The 15995-nt window shown below is 44.8% G+C and overlaps 1 protein-coding gene across 3 annotated transcripts in view; it reads left to right on the forward strand.

Annotated features, from left to right (window-relative positions):
- Ublcp1 (Ubiquitin-like domain-containing C-terminal domain phosphatase 1) overlaps positions 1-14524 on the forward strand; it is a 41466-nt gene extending 26942 nt beyond the window's left edge. For all 3 annotated transcript variants that reach the window (XM_050193066.3, XM_072286090.1, XM_072286091.1), the window contains one exon: positions 13968-14524. In XM_050193066.3, coding sequence (XP_050049023.1) covers positions 13968-14085 — 118 coding nt within the window. In that variant the 3' untranslated portion in view covers positions 14086-14524. The remainder of the gene's footprint in view (positions 1-13967) is intronic.
- The last annotated feature ends 1471 nt before the right edge of the window (positions 14525-15995 follow it).

Consider the following 15995-nt stretch of genomic DNA (forward strand, 5'->3'; position numbering starts at 1 on the left):
GAAACTTTCCGATATCTCGTTAGGACATGGATCATAGTGCTCATTCAAGGTTGAAACGACTTCTTCATAGCTTAGCGAGCTCGGTTTTCTGGGTGCTACTCTACCGCAAAGAATCTCCACGGTCCGAGATCCTAACGCCGCAACCAACAAGGCTCTCTTCTTGGCGTCGTCTGTAACCTGGCTTGCTTCAAAGTAAGCGTCGACTTTTACGAGATATGCGTTCCACTTATCTGTGTCCTCTATAAAATCCGGAAGCTTGAGGGCCATGGTCGTGGCTGGGCTGATGGGCGTCTTCGTGTCTTCGTGTCGTGGCTGGTGCCCGGTCGCTGTTGCGTATCCGTGGGGGTTCTCGTCGCCACTGTTGCGATGGTTGACGGGTGGAGGCAACGCCCCTCCCGTAGTGAACGAGACAGTCGTTCCAGCCGAAGAACGCCGGGTTTATTTCACGCTCGGAAATATAAAGAAAAGATAAGGGGAGAGGGAAGGTGTGACAGAAAGAGTGCGCACATGCGCACTGAAGGAAATAGCTTGCTTGTCATGTTCATGGGTTACCGCACACTGTTAATGTGAATATGAGGATTGTTTACACACACTGGGGGCATGTGCACACGCACACACACAAACAATTTGCAGTGTAGTGTCGGAGCCTGATTAAAATGTAGCTGAGGTTAAACATTTACAAGTATGCAAAAAGCTGTCGTGTCATTTAACAGAGAAGGAAAGGTGCGTATCCACTTCGCTGTTTTAACCCTTTCAGGGTTAATGACGTATATATACGGCGCCGCAAACAAATCCAATATGGTCGATGCCATATATTTACAGCGCCGTCTGTACGTATAAAAAGTGCGCCAATTTCCTAATTTTTTTCTTTCCTGGAATGTGCTGCCACAATGCGAGAATACAGGGAATTTTTCTCTCGTGCCTCCCTCTCTCACTTTTTTTTTGTTAGATGGCTTGTTTGTGGTTTGTTTGCTCCGGCGCGTCTTAAACTACCGTTTGCGCATTGGCGCGCCACGCACGTGGGCGGTGGTTAGTTTGGGTTTTGTTCTGCGGGCGGTTTCGGCTTTTTGCGCTCATAATACTGATGGCTATCTCGTTACTAATCGCTCAAAGGGAGACCGCTTGTTACTCGCTCGTTTATTGCTCACAGAGGTGCTTATAAGAAGGATGCTGCCGTGCATGTGTTTCCTTTTCATTTTTTTTTTTTTTTGGAGACTCACGAAAACTAATTGCCTCTGGTTGGCAATAAGATTAGCGGAAGTTTGTCACACGTTTTGTTTTTTGACAGGCACACAACCACACAGTTTTCTTGAGTGCGCTCTCCTACGCAGTTCGATTACACTGTGGACGTAAATATTAGTGTAAGAGCAGGAACATTTGAGACTTGTGAAACATTCTCATGTGTGAATTTTGTAAGCCTTGGAACTATGTGTATAACAATGCATCAAATCTATAATTCTTATAAGTTTATTTCCTTTCTTTATTGTTGTTATTCATGAATAAACACTACATATATACCAATGCAAAATATTTTTTTCTCACTTTACGGTCACCCTTGAAAAATTACTGTAATTTTTTTTCTAAATAGGTCCCTCTGAAGAATTTAAATCTGCAATAAAAAAAATCGAACCTGGGTGGTCGCATATGGCGAAAAAAATCGACCCTGAAAAGGTTAAAAGAATAGAGGCAAATTCCGCTATAGAATCTCTCTAAAGAACTGCATTGGCATCTCAACTCCCGTGTCTTCAAACTGGTTAAGATGATGAACATGATGTGCACTTCAGACGTTTAGCTTCCATCATAAAGCTTTCTTTTATCATGTCCCAGCCTGTGCACAATTTTTCTACCTGAGTGTGCGTTATTAAAGGGGCCCTGAACCGCTTTTTATCGAAGTCGAGAAATGCATTTGAAGTCAAATGAGACTATTTCAGAAGTACTTTGCCGCAAGAAGTTGTTCAATGCATTCAGCAGAAGCGGAGTTATTGGCATTCAAACACACCATTCACGGTGCTTCTGTTGAATGATTTGCACTGCGAAGGCTATGGCGGAGCGGGGTGCGCCCACAACACTCTGCCTACTGAACGTCACCATGGCACAGAGTTCAAATTTGATTTTGGATGTTCACGTGGATGCCACTATTTCCAAGTTTGGCGCCTAAAACGTGCTAAACGCGATTGACCTCAGCGAGCCGTGGTGCACTCAGCCAGTGGACTTGTTGCGGCACCCCACTGAGACCGCGGTATCTACGTTACGTAGCAGACCGCACCTGCATTTAACTGCAGCGTTTGCTTTGTGCACGACAGGGCTAGAGTGCACACTCACGCTCATATGCTCCTCTCTGGCTGTACTACGTGGTGCAGACAAGCCATTGTCCTGCACCAGCTTGACTGACGATAGTAGCGACTTCCAACTTGCGCATTTTGAAGCTGATAACGACGCGAAGTCTGCCAAGACATCTAACCAGGAGTGGCCAGAAGTGAGCGTGCACCGGCAGGTGTACGTGTGGTCTAAGTTTTACAGGGTTCGAGGCTAGTTAATTGTTCGTAACTAGTCGAAACTAGCGAGACCAGATGGCTACGACACCGATAAGCAGGGTGGCCAAAGTTTAATTCCTGCATGGGTGGCCGCTACTGAGCATGAACAGACGATAGTTGGCATCTTCGGGAAGTACTGTATGTAATTATTATCGGAATTCGAAAGCAGAATTTAACTTACTTCAGCATGTTTATGAAATGGTGTCTACAAATACACACAGTAACAGTAGGAAGAAGCACATTGATCCAAACACCTTTCTTGATTGATGTCAGCAATTTTACAATATCAGCCGTGTTTGGGAATCTGCCATATTACGAAATAAAGCATCCAGAAAAGAGTGAGGAGCAGGCTTCTGCTGAAAAGAGAGCATTTGAGAGAAAGGTGACTTCGTGCTCTGCTTGCAAGATCCACACACAACGCACGACTGAAAAACTTGGCTATGATGTTCACAGCAGCATGTGCTATCCGCTGACTGGGTTTTTTCGCCAAGCCCGAGGGGTGGCTCAGGGCCCCTTTAAGGAATTCTGTTGTCTAAGCTTTCACGTTACTACGATAGAAAATGCTTGATAGCCATTGGCTCCTCTTAACGTGTCATTGATCACTGATAAGTCATGCTGGATGTTCCTGTAGTGAAGCAGATCTTTCCTTTATTGTGGCAGCTAATGCACTGAAAAATATTTATGTAGGCGAAAGTTCTCATTGCATCAAAAACCTCTGGTTGCTCAAAAATGTTGTGGACCACTGGCTATTCACTGTGCTACTCGCATCAAATTGCCTTATCCTATATTTATTGTGCCACATCTGTGACAAGGCAAACTTTTGCAGGAAAAGGCATGTAAATTAAATGGCTACTTCTGCTCAAAAAACTTACCATGAAGGATCCAAAAATACTGACCTGAGCATGCAGCCTAGCTACTTGGGGATTTTAGTGTTTAGCTCCTTCAAGCATCAAATATATTTTAACAAGTGCAACCATTGCCGCATCACAAGCACCACACTCTGTAAGCGCCCCACGTGACCTGGTGCCTGCTGTGCCTCCCAGCAGAGGAATTTGGCAATGACCTTCAAAGCAAGAGCAGTATGCCCAGTGCCGAAAGCATTGAATGTTCAGCTCTGCTTACTTCTGTCACCAGGAATTACCTTTGTTGAAGGCTTTTGGTTCCTCCATATTCACTTAGTTGCAGTGATATTAGAAATAACTTGCATCTGCTAGTATGACTGTGCGATTCATAGTGACCCTTGTGGCCCAGCTGACAAGTTTGACTCTCCGCATGAACGCCCATGGAATTAGACTTGCATATAAAATACATGCAACCAACCAAATGATGCTTTAATTTTTTTTTAATTTTCGTACATACTACAGCAGTATCTCCTGTACTTGTTGGCTACCTAAAGCTGCAGAGCTTCTTTGCTGATATCAGGCCTGCCAATGGCAAACAGAAGAAATCAGTTTGCCTCGAACTAAAGGAAGCTGTTAGCTGTGACCCCTCTTCTAAACCATGCCAGAATGCACAATGATTCTGGCAACTGATACGACTGTTTCTAGAAAATTCTATATTGTTTTGCAGGGAATCGAATTACACTGTTATGTTGGAACTACATTTCAGAATCCTAGGTTGAGCATTGTGCCTTGCACAAAATAATTTTGAACCCCATATATATTGGACTACTTAACCCTTCCAATACTGCAGGAAATGGCCCAGGCAGCCATGCTTCCAATGCAAGGATTCAAGCAGCACTTAGAAAAGAGAGGCCATATATACAATGCCACTAACATTGAAAAGTGCTGCCATGTAGTATTGAGTACTGGAACTAGAAGCAAGCAGGATATACTTGTCATCGGTTCACACTGCGAAGTATTTTTATGCTTGTCATTGGCTATATTATTCATATAAATTTCTGTGATGGACAATACTTGTCAACGACAGAGAAACAGTCAAGCAAGAGATGTAAGTCATCCTTAGATACAGGATAACAGACATATCGCTTTCGCTGCCAACAGTGCTTTATTAAGTAGGAAAATAGTGTCAGTATTGAATTACTGGTGTCAACTCGTGAAACATTTGCCCACATGAATGTAAACTCATCTAGAGTTTCCCCTCCAGTAACAGGCTGTGAAGCAATGCGATTCTTGTTGTGCGGAACGGTAGACCTTGTTCTGTGGTTCTTCAAAGTTGTGCGACTTCTGCATATCAGGAGCTTCCTCGAAGACGTCATCCTCCGGAATGGAGGACGGAGGACCTCCGCGCCCTCATGGCAAGGCGAGTCCCGCGGCGGTAGCCCTGTTCGTGGGAAACCGCGACATCACCGACTATAGGCTTCCCGATTCATCTGACAGCTCAACAGCGGCAGAGATGGAATCGGACAGTGATTACACGCTAGTCCAATCGCGCCACTTGAAGCACAAGCTTCGCCGGACGTCAGCAGGCAGTGATTCTACTCATAAAAGCAGATGTGACGAACGGGTCTTCTCCGTGGGCTACACCCCAACTACGGAAGGTACGAATATAAATTCGTTGAACAGACAATCGCTGACCAAATACTTCGATCGAATAGCCTCAGGACATGTGAGAGAGATCCGCATTAATGCTCGGAAGAACATTCTGACGGTGGACGTTAATTCTCAGGCAGTATTGGAGGCTTTGAAAGGCATTCAAGTGGTTGGTAACATCCCAGTTCGCTCATTCCTAGCGTACGGCAAAGATACCTGCTCTGGTGTGATATCAGATGTGGACATTGACATAAAGGTTGAAGACCTGCGCTCTCTTTTATCATCGACAGTGCGAATCCTCGACATCCACCGATTCGGCCGCTCCCGGTGCATCAAGTTGGTGTTCGAGTCAGACTCTTTGCCAGCATCGGTCAAAGTAGGTTATGTGAGGCACTCAGTGCGTCCATATGTACCACGACCGTTACAGTGTCACAAGTGCTTCAAACTGGGCCACGTGAGTGCGGTGTGTAAGAATCCTACGTCGTGCCGAAGATGTGGTGGTGCACATCATGTAGACTCCTGTGAGACTGACGCCATGAAATGTGCAAATTGCTCCGAAGCCCATGAAGCGACATCCAAGGACTGCCCCAAAATGGCAGAGGAGAGGCAAATCCTGAGAGAAATGGTGAGAGAGAACTCCACGCACGAGGAGGCTGCCGATTCCGTCCGCAAGAAAAGGCGCCGGTTGCGGCAAAGGCGTCGCCGCTCCCAGAGCAAGCCCGGAGGGAAAGAGGCACTTCCTTTGAGTACTTGGATGCAAAACGTGCCACAGAGAGTGCACGGCCGGGACGCACAAGATGCGCCTCCCCCAGTACCACCGCGCCCGTCAAGGAATGAGGCGTCATCCTACGTGCGTCCAACCTCTTCAGCTATTGAGTGGCCTTCGCTACCACTAAGGGCTTCCGGAGGAGATACTCCTTCGGCTCTCCCCAAGTGCCGGGAGGGTAATGAAAGGCTTGGAAATGGAAAGGTGATAGACATGCTCAAACAGCTAGTAAACACTATGCGTATATTACTCTCCGAAATGGCAACGCCAACTGCACTATCGGTCGCGAAGGCGTTAGATGCTATGGAGCCGCTATTAGCGGCTCTAAAATAAGGGTGTTAATCATGGCTCTCACGATAAAACACTGGACATTGGAACAAAAGATGCATCATTCTGTTATAATGCAATGGAATGCTCGAGGTTTATGCGGCTGCATGTCTGACTTTAGGCAACGAGTCTTCAAATACCGCTTCCCAGTGATCGTGATATGCGAGCCAAATCTCACGTCGGAATTTCGCCTTTCCGGATACGTTAAGCTCTGGTCACGTGAAGATCGACACAAGAGCAAAGTGTTAATGTTACGCAGTGACATGACGTTTGTGCGGAACGCGATCGCTCCACATGACAGCAATGAATATGTGTGTGTGACACTAAAACATAAACTACATGTGTTTTCGATCATCGGCGCCTACATACCTCCTAGACAAAGACTTGAACTCTCTTATCTATCCACTGTATTACAAAGTTCCCCAGGCCCTCATGTTGTTATTGGAGACTTCAACGCTCATCATCCTTACTGGGGAAGTGCCGCAATGAACTGTCGGGGTAGGCACTTGATGGACTTCATAGACACTGAAGGTCTGGCTGTCATCAACGATGGATCTCCAACTTACATCCGCGGCACTACCTACGGAAGTTGCTTAGACCTCACTATTGTATCTCAGAGCCTCCTGCCCTTAGTCAACTGGTGCTTGGACATAGAAACGCATGGGAGCGATCATATACCAACATATGTGCAGATGAAGTGGTTTGTGCAATCAACTGCATCTGCTGTACGCTGCACTGATTGGTCCACATTCACTACATATGTCGAAGAGTACTGTGGAGACATCACTTCACCATCTGATATAGAAGACATTATTGTATCATCAGTGCAGAAGACAACTAAGTTCATCAGTGCACCTACATCCAGAACGGCGATTGATATTGAATATGAACGGCTCCGAGCGATCCGTCGGAGAGCGGAAAGGAAGGTTAGGAGAACTCAATCGTCATTAGACCTTGCTTTATGTCGACGAGCTCAACGAAAAATACGGCGTCACCTTCAAAAAATGGGAAAACAACGGTGGAGGACCTTCTGTTCGTCTCTAGATCCTCGAAAGCCACTTTCTAGGATCTGGCAGATAGTACGAAGCCTTCGTGCCCCTCCTCAGCAAAAACATCCTTTCCGTGCTCTAGCACTTCACCAATCTCTGACGGAAGTGCAGGTTGCCGAAGACTTCTGTAAGAGAGTCACCCGTACCGATGCTTCAGCATGTCCAACATTGGATCGACCCGTGCTACCTCCTAAAGATGATCGTCTTGACCTTCCTTTCACGATGCCGGAATTGGAAGCTGCACTTGCTGCGTCGAGACGATCTTCTGCCCCTGGACCTGACGGTATTTCGTATACTGCTTTGTGCCACCTTGGGATGGAAGGTCGGAAAGTCCTGCTGTCATACTATAACGCCACGTGGTCATCCAGTACAGTCCCGAAGCGGTGGAAAACCAGCCGTTTGGTCGCCCTCCTAAAGCCAGGAAAATCGCCTTACGAAATGTCATCTTACCGGCCAGTAGCTTTAGCTAGCTGTGTTGGTAAGGTGATGGAACGGATGGTGCTCACTAGATTAGAATGGTTCATGGAAAAGAATGAGCTTTATCCTGAAATGATGACCGGATTTAGACGTGGCCGGTCTGCAATAGATGGGGTCATTGATCTCGTGTCCATGATCGAACACGAAAAGAAGCGACACCGCCTTGTAGGAGCAGTTTTCTTAGACATAAAAGGAGCCTATGACAATGTACTGCACGAAGCCATTCTTGATGCCCTCAGTAATTTAGGCATCGGCGGCCGTCTCTACATGTGGATTGATAATTACCTAAATGGTCGTACAGTCTTCATGTCCACGAATGATGGCGAAACGACAAGACACGCTGTGGTCCGTGGAGTGCCTCAAGGAGGAGTTCTCAGCCAGACTCTTTCCAATGTTGCCCTTATTGGCCTTGCGGAAATAATTCCTGATACAGTACACATCAGTACATACGCAGACGACATATGCATATGGACATCCGTAGTCACGCGACCGCAAATTCGTGCCAGATTGCAGCGTGCTGTTTCTTTAACGTCTCAGTACCTGCAGTGCCAAGGACTGCAACTGGCCCCAGACAAGTGCGCTGCGATAGCGTTCACACGGAAGCTTATGTGTTGGTATCCAATTATGATCAATGGAAATGCCATCCCATATGTCACCCACCACAAGTACCTCGGCGTTGTCATTGACCGCGGTGTTTCATGGTCGAAACATGTGGCAATATTAAAGAAAAAATTAACTGGGCTTGCTCAAGTTTTTCGCTTTCTGGCCGGTATGAAGTGGGGTCCATCTGAGCGTTTGCTACTCCGGCTGTACCAGGCTCTCTACGTCGGATACATTAGGTATAGCCTGCCAGTTTTATCAGGTATGAGCCCGTCATGTTTACGCACGCTGGAAAGTGCCCAGGCACAGATACTGAAAACATGTCTCGGTGTTCCACGTTGCACTTCAACCCACGGAACAATTGAGGAGGCTCGCGTCACCCCTTTACCTGTCTATCTACGATGCGAACCTCTTCGAGTATTCCTGCGACTGCTTTGTCGTCATGGACGCCATCCCTTATCGACATTACCCGATATACGGCCGGACTCCACTTTTTCAAGAGCCGTTAAATGGCAAGAATCTGCCATACCAGCATACTTTGCCCCGGCTGACCTTCCACATATGCCCCCATGGGTAATGTCCAAAATACCGGTACGTCTATCTATTCCGGGAATTTCTAAAAAATCGCGAATACCTACCGTCGGCCTCAGACATTTAACACTTGAATATATATCGAAAGAATATGACTCCTCAGTGAGCGTGTATACAGACGGATCGGTATCGTCGTATGCGTCTGGTGCGGCTTTCGTCGTGCCTGCGCATCAAGTCATTCGACGGTTTCGTCTGCATAACAAGACGACTTCAACATCTACGGAACTAGTGGCAATCAGAGAGGCCGTTCAATATATTTCGCGACAGCCTCCTCAAATATGGACAGTCTTCAGCGACGCAAAATCGGCTCTTCAACTAGAGTGGTGTTGAAAGAAAGCGCTTACAGAGTGTTGGCTCTTCAAACTGCCGAGCTCTACACTTTAGCACAAAAAAACGGCCACCACATCACATTTCAGTGGATTCCCAGTCACTGTGGTATACAGGGCAACGAACTGGCCGACGCCGAAGCGAAGAAAGCGCTCGAAGAACGAGAGTCACTGCTTTCAATTCCTTTTTCAAGAGCGGACGCCAACTGTCTCCTCTCCAGTGTCATCCGAAAATTGACAGCACAGCACTGGGACAATCCAGATAATCGCCACAGACGACTCCAGAGATTGGACCCTGCCATGACTTTTAGGCTACCACCGAAAATTCAACGAAGCTGTGCCAGTCTTCTGCACAGACTAAGGCTGGGGGTAGCGTTTACGCGCGGATACGTGCACCTCATGCGACGCACCGAGTCTCCACACTGTGAGGTGTGCAATGTGACTGAGACTATAGGTCATGTGCTTTGTGACTGCCCTAAGTACGTGGAAGAGCGTGAAAGGTTGGACAACGACCTTACGCGTCTCGACAGCGCACCGTTGTCGGAGGACGTTATTTTAGGCCCTTGGCCAGATCCTCAATCGAGTTTCAAGGCCATTCAGGCATTACTGAACTTTTTAAAAACAACGGGCTTGGATTGCAGACTTTGAGCATGCCAAATTGCTTGCGATATGTTCTACATCTTCCTTCTATCGTCATCGTCACCCATCATGCACCTCTTCCCTCTTTCTTTCCCTCTTCCCCTTCCCCCAATGCCGAGTAGCTGGCTAGAGGAATATACCTCAGGCCGACCTCTCAGCATTTCATATCATTAAACTTCTCTCTCTCTCTCTGTCCCGAGGAAAGATGATTTAAGTAACTAAAACAGACACATTAAGAGAACTTTGTTATTTTTTTATTTCATGCACAATTATTGACTGGAATTTTTTAGAATATACATTTTAGCTGTCACTAGGCTTTGGTTGAATTTCAAACATTTTACTATATTATTGTTTTGCTGATTTCTTTTTGTATTTTATCCCTTCTGTGCTTGGACCTTAAGCCAGCGGAGTGTAACAAATATTTTTTTGAACTAGTTCTAACAGCGTCAAGATGCTTTTGTAACAGCATCAGTATACAGTATGTGGCACGTGGGTAATATATACATCCTCAATAGAAAATCTTTCTTCTTTGAAGATAAATATGTTTCTTCATGACCAGCATATGAGGGTCATCCAGAAAATAAAGACTATTCAGTTACACAAAATGAAATACACAATAGTTATTGAAGATGCCTTTCCTCTGTCCTGAGGAAAGGCATCTCCATCGGTGTGATATCGGTTCAAGAATCTCAATGCTGAGCCCATTTTCTGAGTTTTGTGTTGGTCTCTCAGTTGCTGCGGGACCCATCTGGCACAAATTTTGTTGTAGCCGAGATGCTGCAACACAATTTCACCAAGCAAAGAACGCCAAATGTTCGAACACAATGTGTGATTCGTTGAGAGTTACGTGCCTGTCTTGCAAGATTCTGTTCACAACAGTCTTCAGGTCTTCTTTGATGAGTGATGAGTGTTCAGGTTGAGTTTCCTCGTGCACATCACACAGTTCAGTCATGCAGTTCATTTTGACCATTATACGAACTGCACAAGGGCGACTTCTTACAACCTCCACTCACAGTGTTATGAAAGTACAGCTGTCATGGAAGCCAGTTGACCCTGAAAAGGAGAAGGTCTGTATGTAACAGAATGTTTTTTTTCCAATAACTATTGTGTATTTCATTTTGTGTAACTGAATAGTCTTTATTTTCTGGATGACCCTCATATGCTGGTCATGAAGAAACATATTTATCTTCAAAGAAGAAAGATTTCTATTGAGGATGTATATATTATTCAGGTGCCACATACTGCATACTGATGCTGTTACAAAAGCATCTTGACGCTGTTAGAACTAGTTAAAAAAAATATTTGTTACACTCCGCTGGCTTAAGGTCCAAGCACAGAAGGGATAAAATACAAAAAGAAATCAGCAAAACAATAATATAGTAAAATGTTTGAAATTCAACCAAAGCCTAGTGACATGCTAAAATGTATATTCTAAAAAATTCCAGTCAATAATTGTGCATGAAATAAAAAAATGACAAAGTTCTCTTAATGTGTCTGTTTTAGTTACTTAAATCTGTCTGCTTGGCAAAAGGTACAGTGACAGTGATGTCAAGTATGTCTGGTTACAAGGGATGCTGCTTACGGGGAAGTGTCGAGGACCAGCATTTGGCTAATTAGTTGGCAGAGAAATTCAAAGCATCATTTTTTTCTTAACACTAAGACAAGGAATGTCATTAAAGTCCATTAGTTTGAATGGATAGCCAGATGCAGAGACTATGTACGGGGCATAAAGATGGGGTGCATTAAAAGCAGCAGGACTACACACTGTCTCTTGCTGTGTCCCATTTTTGCGTTGTTTACACACATGTAGTTATGCACCAACCAGCCCAAATGTAGAAAATTCATTGTACACAAACTGGACAGCCTGACTGAATCCAAGACTCTATAAACCAAAACATACTGTTGTTAAGTAGTGGCCGTCAATTCTGTATGAAAATGTCCAGGGCTGGAAATAACAGGCTATAATAAATCACTATAAATATACTGTTGCAGTATCTTTCATTGCAGAAATGTATGCGACCTCCAATGTTAGTTTTCATTTATTTAGTATTAAAAAATATGGAGCACACTAAGATTTGCTGGATAATGCTTTGTAGAAAGCATAAATACGTTTGCTTTTTCTCTGGCATCTATATCATTATGTATCAGTGCTTCTCTGTTGCCAACATTTCGGCTGATTTTATTTTCAGCAGCACCTATGGAAGCAGGTTGCCAAGAGGTAAAAAAGAAAACAACATGCATTATGGGACAGCATAAGGCCTGGATATTCTAGCTGAATATTAAGAGAGGGAAGGATGTTCTAGGATGCTCGAGCTGAATAATAAAAGGGGGCATCTGGGAAGGGTATGCAGTGTTCAGAACAGGCACATGGTTGTCTATTAGAATAACAGAATGGATACCATGAGAAGAGAAATGCATATGGTTGAAGTAGGGAAACAGGTGGAGTGATGAAATGAGAAAATTTGCAAGTGTATAGGGTGGTTACAAGTGGTGTTGGACAAATCTACTTAGAGAACATAGGAAGGGGCAGTTGTCTTCTGTTGGTTTAATTAGGTTGGTGAGGTGAGGCTCCATCACTGATCAGTTCATGTGTGCCTTGTCCTGCACATTTAAATCGCTGTATTTAAATCTGTTGGAACTGCTTTCCCTGTTTCTGAGATCTGCAAAGCGGTGCCTCTTGTGAGCATTAATAGCTAGAATGTCAGCTGTGCTAGGGATTTACTTCCCACCAAAGTGCAGATAATTTTAAACACTGCAATTTACAGTAGTTTTACTGAGACTGGTTAGGGACTGTCACGAAGTGATATAGCTAGGAATTTTTGGACACGACTGCGAGAAAAAGTTGGAGGATGCTTAAGAGTGGAACGCGATAGCATTAAAAGATCCCCGACTGCTTCTTGCATTTCCTTGCAACTGCAGCTTATGCAACTATAATGTTTACTGGGAAACGCTGGCAGCGAACGCTATGCGTGAAGCTGAGCTTTCTGGTAGAAACGTTGCCGCTTGCGTGGGCTGATTCTGGAGGTAGTGCGCAGCTGCATAAAAAAAATTGCATCTTTTTCAGGCTTCTGTTATTTTTCACGCTTTTGAAATTTAAGTGAGAAGATTTAACATAAAAGGCATACACTACCTGTGTTTTGTTACATGGCATTTGTTTGTGGGCTGTCATTCTCAAGGTTTCAAGAAATAACTTTGTCAAGAATGTAAGACAAGGTATGAGCAACTTAGTGATAGAATGGTGTTGCAATATAACGTACATATACCGCATGTCATATAGCAAGGTGTGGCATATACATATACCTAAATATATACGGAAATTTTTACTCATGGACAACTCTGCCAGCGCTGACACCGGATTTTCTGCGACACGCCCTTAATGCTATTGCATTAAAATGCATCACTTCGGAATGAAATATATGAGAAGCCTGTTAAGAAAGCTGGTGCTGTTTTGCATGACTAAAACTGAACAAATCTCCGCCTTGTGCCAACGTTGCACCAGGTGTACTTGCATTTTTTTTACCCTGGCAAAGATAAGTGACCTTGTTCAAATTGCAGACATTTCTAAGATGTCTTCATTTTTTCATTTTCCCATAATGCACACGTTACAAGAAAGACAAAGGGTTCACAGGACAGCATAGACTTGAATTCATCAAGAGTGGGCAAGTGAGGGATGATTCAGCCTGGAGCCAACATTTCAACAAGGAGCCTTCTCTTTGTCTCGGCAACAACAGCTTTATATAGCTCATTCCCCCTGCCAAGGGCAAGGAGGATAAGTGGGTGCAAAAGAGTAAAGCAAGGGCTGGGTAAGGGAACTGAAAATGTTCAAAAGAGGGAATTAGTTGTGCTAGTTAGTGGGAAATGGAAAGAGAAGGGGGGGAGAGGTCAAGTGTAAGCAGGCCATTGTCCATCCAGTTTAGTTTTCACAGGAAACAGGAAGTAAGCAGGATAGGCTGTGGAGTTTAAAAAGAGAACTGAGTAGGTTCCACACCGACTTATGCTCTTTGACCATGGGAAAGGAGTGAGCTATAAAATCACGTTCAGAGAAAGCATTTGTTGCCCTAACAAATGTTCACTTCAGACTGAAGCTTCACTTGTGAAAACCAGCAAATGTAAACCATATTGGTTGAGCATGCATGTTCTCAAAGCCACTGTTCTTACATTTGCAGCTACATGCCAAAGACACTGCGGTCATCTGAAGCAGAGCCAGCTGAACCAACACTGCCTGCAGTGGTGAAATCTGAAGCTCCTGCATCCGATGACGGGAATGATGAACCAAAAGCGTGAACCATATTGTGTAAAGCAGTTGTGCATTGAACAATGTTGTTTTCATTTCTTTTCATTGAAGAACTACTCACAGGTGCATTAGTAGCTTGTTCTGGTGAGCAGAGTCCTGGTGTGAAATTATTGAAAGCTTCAATCTCATATGTTGCATTTATAATCATGTGCATCCCCTGCAGACCTCAACAACAGTGAAGTTTTGTTCAATACCATTCCACGGTGTGCAGTTATGTGGAGTAATACTGTGATTGCTCGTTGAGGTTGCAGTGTGTGTTTGTGTGTGAACATGTGCTTGTGTGGTTCATTTGCAGTGAGCACTAGGTGTGCTCTTTGCAAATGCATTTAAACCTTCTGAAAGCCATTTTAGCTGTTTCTTATGCTCCAAAGGCAATGGGTGCCCAGCACAAGTAAGTGTGGAAATAAAGTTTTTTTTTTTTCTTTTGCAGTTCTGTTTTTTTTTTTTGAGTTAGTAATAAAACTTAAACATATAGGGCAATGTACAGTTCAAAGAAGAGTGCATTATGGTGAATAATGTCAGCATTACTTTGTCAAACCTGTTTGGTAAAGGAACCACTTTCTTGAAGGCAGTTGCATGACCTCGGATAAGGTGATTCTAGAGTGAAACATGCGATGTTTTTTTTTTTCTATTAAACACCTAGTGGAAAAAAAAAACCTACATCCTGCTGAAATCCTTTCAGTTTGCACAAATGGGGTATATAAGCTGTCCAGAAGTTAGTTTCTGCTTGGAGACATACCATGCATAGCGAATTGGCTATGACTGCATGACATGGGTGGTAATTACATAGATGAACCTAGAGGCTGACTTGTTGCTTTTTACATTAGTTTTGCCCAGCATGTTGTAAAGTGTAGGTTGTAAAAATACCGCAATTCCTCCGCCCTCCCTCTGTATTTTTACTGAAGAACATTTTGTAGATAAACCTACTTGAATCACACCTATTATATAATGCATATGTGATGTAAATTCATGTAATGCCAGCAGTAGACCAAACATGACCATTTATTGACGCTACTTAGCATGATCATGTACAGGTGGGTAAACTGTTGCAGGGAACACGCGAGCGCGTGGTTCATGCTCCGCGCAGCACCGTGTAAGGGAGGTGGTGAAAACCAAGCGCGTCGGCTGCTACCAAACCGCCCCTTCACTTTGCTCGCTCCTGGCCGCCCTGCCGTGCAGTCGCACGTGAAGAGCCCCCTGCTTCAAGAAGAAACATTTAATTTCGTGCACTGCCACCTATGAGACGTAGAAATCGCATAAAATTTGGGGGACGCTTAAGCTTCGCCTCTAAGACTGTAACGCGATAGCACTCATTCAAAGATCCCCCGACTGCTTCTCACACTTCCCTGCAACTGCAACTTATGTAACCGTAATTTTTTCCTGGAAACGCTGGCGGCGAACGCTATGTACCAAGGCGAGCTTTGTGGTTCTTTGTTGCAAGGAACCGAGCGGGCCGCGCCGCTCCTAAGACAGACCTCAAACGGCAGCTGGAAAACTCTGCCGCGTCAAGAGGGGTTTGTGTTTGAGCTTCCGCGTAACAGAATGATGTTTTCTCGCATATTCGAATTACAGTCCGATGCTATCATGTCAGTAGGTTGTGTGTAAGTCGTACTTTACGAATTTTCTGACGCATTTTACTTTGAGAAATTCAGTAACGCCTGTGCGCCACGCGGAGGGCCTGCGTGGATCGGGATGCGTGGATCGGGATTCGTGGTTCGAGATGATTTTCTCGGCCGGTGACGCCGGCGCCGACACCGAATTTTCTGCGATACGGGGCCCTTAATGTTAACACACTTCTACTGTAGTGGCGTAGAATGCGAATAAGCAGCCGCGGATGTTTCGGAGAACTGCATTTTCGGACACGCAAATAACGTCGCTATGCTGCGTCTCGTGCGGGCAT

Source organism: Dermacentor andersoni, chromosome 1 (assembly GCF_023375885.2).
Source record: "Dermacentor andersoni chromosome 1, qqDerAnde1_hic_scaffold, whole genome shotgun sequence".
Taxonomy (NCBI): domain Eukaryota; kingdom Metazoa; phylum Arthropoda; class Arachnida; order Ixodida; family Ixodidae; genus Dermacentor; species Dermacentor andersoni.